The 7,391-nt window shown below is 40.2% G+C and overlaps 1 protein-coding gene and 1 pseudogene across 1 annotated transcript; one reads left to right on the top strand and one right to left on the bottom strand.

Moving 5' to 3' along the window:
• Positions 1–370: 370 nt before the first annotated feature.
• LOC137709082 (uncharacterized) lies at positions 371–3,378 on the bottom strand (annotated as a pseudogene).
• A 1,196-nt stretch (positions 3,379–4,574) lies between these two features.
• On the top strand, positions 4,575–6,974 carry LOC137749201 ((R)-mandelonitrile lyase-like). The gene is made up of 3 exons (XM_068489314.1): positions 4,575–4,773; positions 5,144–6,659; positions 6,765–6,974. Exons 1-3 carry the CDS (start codon positions 4,662–4,664, stop codon positions 6,817–6,819), a joined length of 1,683 nt encoding a protein of 560 aa, XP_068345415.1. The 5' UTR covers positions 4,575–4,661; the 3' UTR covers positions 6,820–6,974.
• The last annotated feature ends 417 nt before the right edge of the window (positions 6,975–7,391 follow it).

Here is a 7,391-nt window from a genome sequence, read left to right as displayed (position 1 = left end):
TGTCAAAATAATGAGCTTATGCCTTGCCAATTGTCAATGAATACGAGAAAACTTACCAATTATCATCTCAGACAGAGAGGGTAAAAGATGCAAGAATGCTCTCTCAAATTCGGTAGGCTGGCTTTACATTTTTTCAGTCAAAATCTTCGCGCTTCTGTTGCTTTTTCGATGGCTATCAAAGGAATTCATTCCTTCTGATAAGCTCCTAGAAATGCTGACCAATCATGAACATTTAGCACACCCTTTCTAGACTGTATAGCTCACTTCTAATCTTGTAAGTTTGTTCTAAACAATGACAAGTGCTTGTGTTCATAAGATCATTCTGCATGACTCTGCAAGAGTCCCGAACAGATTTGGAATCCAATCTTTGTCATGTGCCAACATAAGGTCCACGGTTAGGGACAGGAGGAGCGGACGAGTATCTCCATTGTCTACAAGCTAAACATCTATCTGGCTTGACTCTGTTGTCCGGGGTACAAAATTTGCAAGACCATACTTTAAACTTCACATCCTCTTTTAACGTCCCGCAGGGTGAACAGCTCAGTGTTAATGGCTGCAATAACCAACGCATTAAAACGCAGGTTGATGACCGCATATACTCTACAACATACACGCGAGCACACACAGAGACAGACAGAGAGTTTCATATTCAAATTTTTTACAAAAACTATGCATAGAATAACATTACTTTTTAGCCAAAATGGTCCTTAAGATTTTCATAACACATAACTTTGATTCCTAAGATTTAAAATCAATAGAAGTGATCCTTGAGATTGTTCACGATCCATAATTTTGGTCATTTCATTAAAAAACTCCGTTAAGTGGTCCTTGAGCTTTTTAACGGAATGACCAAAATGATGGATGATGGACAATCTCAGGAGCCAAAGTTATGTGTTATGCAAATTTCAGATACCAAAATTATGTGTTTTGCAAATCTCAGGAACAAAGTTATGTGATGGAGTTTTTTAATGGAATGATCAAAATAATGGATCGTGAACAATCTCAGGGACCACATCTATTGATTTTAAATCTTATGGACCAAAGTTTTGTGTTATGCAAATCTTAGAGATCATTTTAACTAAAAAGCCTTACCTTATTTAATAAAGCGCACATACTGCAGTTCAGTGCTTGATCATCAATTTCTTCCTGACCTGGCTTCGGTTTAATAGAAGTCTGGGTAGAGATTCCATCAATAAATGTGAATGGTTCTGCACTTTGAGAAGTTCCAACATTCCCCTGTACTTCAATGTCACCCTCCCAAGACTTGGACCCACACCATGAATCATCATGCAGTCTCCATTCTGCAGACGTAGCAACAACTTGTACTGGGCTCAAAGCCTCCTTAATGTTGCTATCCCCACCTAAACGCTTAGGCCTTGTTGGTAACAAAGCTCCACGCCGTCCTCAGATTTCCCAGCAGCCAGGGCAGTCTTGTGAATAGATGACAGAGGGGCTTGACGGGAGAAACCACCCAAACGTCTATAAGCTAGACACCAACATAAAAACCTTTAATAGTAGTAGGATTTGACGAAAACCTTTTGTTCGGGGATAAATCTGCAGCAAATTGCTTGAGCCTTCTAGGGCTTATATTATACAACAAACACACACATTGATATACAAATGCACCGCAGGTATGTAGGTCCCGTGAATGTATATGTGCATTAGTAGTTGTTGGAGAACAATTTAGAAACAAAAAATAACATAAATACAGAACTTGAAATACTTATACTTTATTATTCAAAGACACTTGCAATACATAATGAAATTACACAATAAATACAAAAATTAAAATGATACTAACTTGAATGAATCAAAGGTAGAGGCTAGCGCAAAAGTTATGTCCTTCGAACAGTATTTCCATCCCACTCTTGTGCTTGTGGTTCTACAACGTCTGCTTGCCCAAGATACAACAACCAAATTCTACAACCCGCACTAGATTATAAAATTCTAGCAAATTGCTTTGTGTGTTTACTCTCTTGAATGTTTGTACGGAAGATGAGGAAAGGAAAAAGATGATATTCGATGGAACTGGGGACTCTAGTTATATAGGTTGTTTCAAACCTCTTCAAATACCTTTTGGATGTATCTGAAGCTATACAACTCTTTCCAAAGAGTTGTGTCTATTAATCAAAATGTTTTTAATTAATTTAATTAACAACTTAATTCGAAATTAAAAGTAATTGATCAGATTAATTTTAATTCCTTGGCCCCAAGGCCCAAGGCCCTTGTCTTGATTAATTAATATTAATTTATATTAATATTATGGTATAATCATCAAGCCTAATCCACACAATTAGTGGCCCAAACCTCAATCCTCATTCCAAATGGTCCAACACCTAATCACTAATAAAAAGGGCTTGACCTATATAAAGGCCTTTGACAAATTGTGGTTTCCCGATGTGGGTCAATGGGAGCTCAAAACTCCATCAGTAGTATGACCATTTAACAAGGCTTCATAGGACATTCCGAAAAGTGAGTGCTTTTGAGTTACAATAATTTGCTCTAGAACTTAGGTGGTTCACTTTAGATCAATGCAATTAGTAAAGTATTATAGACAATAATGTGCTATACGAAGTGCTGTTAGTCACAGTAGTGATTCAGAAAAGAGGCACGTATTATAGACAAAAATGCGTAGTTTTGTTAACACCGCATCTAATCCTTAAGATTAAGATGAATTCTCTTATACAAGTAAAAACCTTAATAAGAAAATTCTATATGTGTATGACATCGCAAACTATAGAATTCCCATCAGTTAGGATGGCCTTCAATAAAATAAGAAGCCAATTTCAGTCAGATGTAAGCTTTGAATTCATGTATAAACCATACTCCAGACCAATGGTGAAGCTAAATAGGGGCAAGGAGTGATGACTGCCCCTCCCCTCACCAAAAATGAAGCCCAGGAGTAAGTATCTGCCCCTCCTCTCACCGAAAATGAACCCCTGTTTTCTGCTGCTGTTGCGCAGGCGCTGCGCACGGTAGTTTAGTTTTCTGAAAATCCCAAGCCAAACGGCATTGTGTTGGACATAGAAAAAAGAAAACCCCCTTAAGTAGAACGGTGTCGTTCGTATTCATTGAAAAACATAAATAAATAAGATTGACATATGGAACCACTCGTCCAAATTAACCTTATTGGAGCCCCCATGAACCAACTCGAGAAGATAAGCCAACCTTCAAGCCACTGCCCAGATTCCCTCTTCACGCCTTCGCCGTTCCCCTCCAAGTTCCAACCTTCAAGCCAAGCCACTGCCCAGCTTCAAAGGCTTTCATAGCTTACTTGAATTCCTCTCCAAAACTTGACAACAACAATATATAAGCTTATAGCTTACCTGAATTCCTCCAAGCTGGCTCTTTCATCTTGATCGAACCTCCAAATGACATGATTGAAGTCAAGAACACTTGAAACATGAGATTAAAGTCTAGTTTGTATAAAATCCTGAATTAAAAAAATAAAATTCCAAACATGATTGCATGTCCAAATCCTTTACCTAAACTTGTTTGGCTCGACTCACTAAATCCATAGGCGAAAACCTTTTGTCAAATCGATGAGCAAAAAGAAAGTTACGAATTTTCAATGATTTTTTATAGGGAAAACAGAGGGAAGCTAAGCTTTCCGGAGAAGCCAAGATTGATAAGAATATGAAGAACCAGATAGCATTCTGGTTTAAAATTAAACCCACGTGCCTGACTAAACTTGTATCTTTTGGGACTTTGTAATGTGGTGAAACTAGATTTCACCTCATAAGAAATTATGAAGATGCATATTACTTTTTCATCATTAAAAAAAATACTGATATTTTTGGTGAATTTCGAGAGTTGTGAAAACTATAAGTTAGTGTACAAGCTTTTTACATTGGTTTTGATGTTACCGGTTGCAACTGCTTCAGTGGAAAGAGCATTTTCTACTATAAATGTTGTGAAAACACCATTGCATAACAAAATGGGAGATCAATGGTTGAAGGATAGCATAGTTGTTTAAATTGAGAGATATATTTTTGCTTTTATTGATAATGAGCCTATTATGTGACGTTTTCACAACATAAAATGTTGCCAATAACAATTGTAATTTGTTTATATTAATAAATTATTATTGACATTAATATTGTCTACTATATATTTAAAAGGATTTAGTTGTCTACATTCCTGCGCCCTCTTACCTTTTTATATTTTGCCCCTCCCCCAAAAAATTCCTGACTTCGCTACTGTTCCAGACAGTTCTTAACCAATCTAACGGCATATAAGTAGATACTGTACACGACACAAGGTTCAATTGGGTTTGAAAGTGCGATGACTGCTTTGCTTCGAAACGACGTCGTTGCCGAGTTGCAACTACAATTGAATTTCGTGTTTAACGGCGGAGATCCAACTAGGCATTTACTCCATCGACCCACACAATTACGATCTTACCCCTGTATTTCATGAGAAATCGGGTCCTCGAAATTCAACGGCTAGTGATTGAGTAATGCAGATGGGCTTCTATTACTCACGGACGCATGGGATTGACGCATTTTGCCGCTGAATAACGATCTTCCAATTGAATGTTAAACCAAGGACTGTCTTCCCTCCCTCTCTCTCTCTCTCCCTCCCCCTCTCCCTTTCTCTCTTCTCAAAGAAACACTGAGAAAATTCTCTCTCCTCCAAGAAACGCCGGGAAAATCATAACGATGGGGAGGCCCATATCGTTCTGTCTTCTTCTGCACTCGGCGTTCTTGTTCGTGTTTCTGAACGCCATTGTCGCCGACGCCCGGACGCGCAGCTCGCACCGCCCTCATCAGGGTAACTGAGATTCGCTGCGCTCTCTCCGTTTTCTTTCGATTCGTACCTAATTTCTTCGTTCTTTTTGGTTTTATTTTCTGAATGCATGCGAGGAGTTAACTCTCCTCTGTTTTTTGTAGATAGCTATAAGTTTGATTTCCATGTCGCATGCTTTCAATTCTTGGAAATTTGTCTTTTCAGTGAGTTTTCTGGGTTACCAAACAGAGGATAATTCTTCTCTGTTTTTTACAAAGCCAAGTTACTGAAATTCTGTTTGTTTGCTATGAGTTTTCTTGGTAAACAAACAGAGGGTAATTTCTGTTCCATATGTGTTTGCTTTAATGCCTCTTTGAACCAATCGGAGTCTGATTCTATTTTGTTCTATCTGCAGAGCCTAGTTACCTCAAATTTGTTGTCAACGCCACCGATTTTCCAACAGAAGATTATTACGACTACATTATTGTAGGAGGTGGCACTGCAGGGTGCCCCTTGGCTGCGACATTATCATCTAGATTCCGAGTGCTCCTGCTCGAACGGGGTGGGGTTGCTTATGGAAATCGAAACTTGACGACCAGAGAAGGTTTCTTGGCCACACTCATGGATGTCAACTCCTTTGACTCACCTACTCAAGCCTTCACATCCGAAGAAGGGGTCGCAAATGTCCGAGGCCGCGTTCTTGGAGGCAGCAGTGCCATAAATGCTGGTTTCTACAGCCGTGCAGATCGGGACTTTTACACCAAAACCAGTGTCGATTGGGATCTCCGAATGGTGAATGAGTCGTACGAGTGGGTTGAAAGGGCAATTGTGTTTAGGCCAGAGCTGAGGACTTGGCAATCGGCAGTTCGAGATGGGTTATTGGAAGCTGGTGTTGATCCCTACAACGGGTTCGATTTGGAACATGCCGTGGGGACCAAGATTGGTGGTTCGACATTTGACACTTTGGGAAGGAGGCACAGTGCCGCAGATCTTCTCAAGTATGCAAATCCACTTAACATCAAAGTTGTGACTCATGCCAGTGTGGAGAGGATTCTGTTGGCTTCAACTATGCCATCTCCAGCATCAAGGCAGTCTGCAGTGGGTGTTGTTTTTCGTGACAGAGTTGGGAAGTATCACCACGCTGTATTACGTGAACATGGTGAGGTTATTCTATCAGCTGGTGCCATCGGAAGTCCACAGCTGCTTCTGCTGAGTGGTTTTGGCCCAAGGCCTTATCTTTCGTCATGGGGGATTCCAGTGGCTCATCATCTTCCTTATGTTGGGCAATATCTCTATGACAACCCAAGAAATGGCATCTCAATTGTGCCACCATTTCCACTGGAGCACTCGCTGATACAAGTTGTGGGAATTACTGAATCAGGAGCTTACATTGAAGCAGCCTCCAATGTTATCCCTTTTGCATCACCTGCAATGTCTGTGTTCATTCGGACACCATCCGCACCTCTCTACCTCACTGTGGCAACCCTCATGGAGAAGACCATTGGGCCAGCCTCAGCTGGTTCTCTGAGGTTGGCTTCAACGGATGTCAGGGTGAACCCAATTGTTCGATTCAACTACTTCAGCAACCCGGTGGATGTGCACAGGTGTGTGAATGGGACGCGCAAGATTGGTGATATACTCAAGACCAGGTCTATGGAGGATTTCAAGTTCCAGGGCTGGTTTGGGAGAAAAGACTTTAGGTTTGTGGGACCTGCATTGCCTGTAGACCAATCGAACTATGAGCTGATGGCAGATTTCTGTCGCCACACTGTTAGCACCATATGGCATTACCATGGGGGCTGCATTTTGGGGAAGGTGGTTGATGGTGATTTCCGGGTCATTGGTACTGATGCTCTCAGAGTTGTCGATGGTTCAACATTCGGTATATCACCAGGGACAAATCCTCAGGCTACTCTTATGATGCTTGGGAGGTAAGTGTATCCACAAAGCACTGCTAACAATGTCATTGCATTTGTAATTCTGCACAATGAAATGTTTTTGAAAACTGACTACTTTCTTTGATCCAATTTTGGCAGATATGTCGGGCTGAGGATAATGAAAGACCGAAAGGAATATAAGATGATCGACTGATCATCTATTACATTTTGACATACTTAGCGCTGATCATCTATTACATTGTTTGGCAGCTGCGGTGTCATTTCTTGTGGATGAAGAATAGATGGTGCTTTCGGGTCCGAAGAATTAGTATGTTGGTTCATTCTTTCGTAATAAAACTGTGAATTGGAAGAGCGAATTGTACAGTTTTCTGTTCGAAATATTGTACTTGAAATTTCAACCTCTGGGATTAATTAGGGTTCTTGCAAAGCTAAATTGTTTGGGGGTTTAATCCTGTTTTTGAAATTTCACAAGTAATGAGCACTTGAAAATACACGAGGAATTAAGACCAAGTCTGTTGGGCTTGCAACTTTGGGCCAGAATGCATCTCTTGGTTCCCTTGGGCTTTTATTTATGATACAAATCAGAGCATATATGAAAGACTTATTTTTATCTACGCCTTTTGGAGCTCTATTTTGATCTCATTTTGTCTCCTATAACTCAAAAGTCACAACTTTAATCCATGAAACTCAATATTCATTCCACTTTGACTTGTGAACTCTTTCTTCTCCCTGGAATTTATAGATCGCCTCCTAAAACATATGTGG

The sequence above is a fragment of the Pyrus communis genome, chromosome 11 (assembly GCF_963583255.1).
Source record: "Pyrus communis chromosome 11, drPyrComm1.1, whole genome shotgun sequence".
Taxonomy (NCBI): Eukaryota; Viridiplantae; Streptophyta; class Magnoliopsida; order Rosales; family Rosaceae; genus Pyrus; species Pyrus communis.
This window is presented reverse-complemented; position numbering and strand designations above follow the sequence as displayed.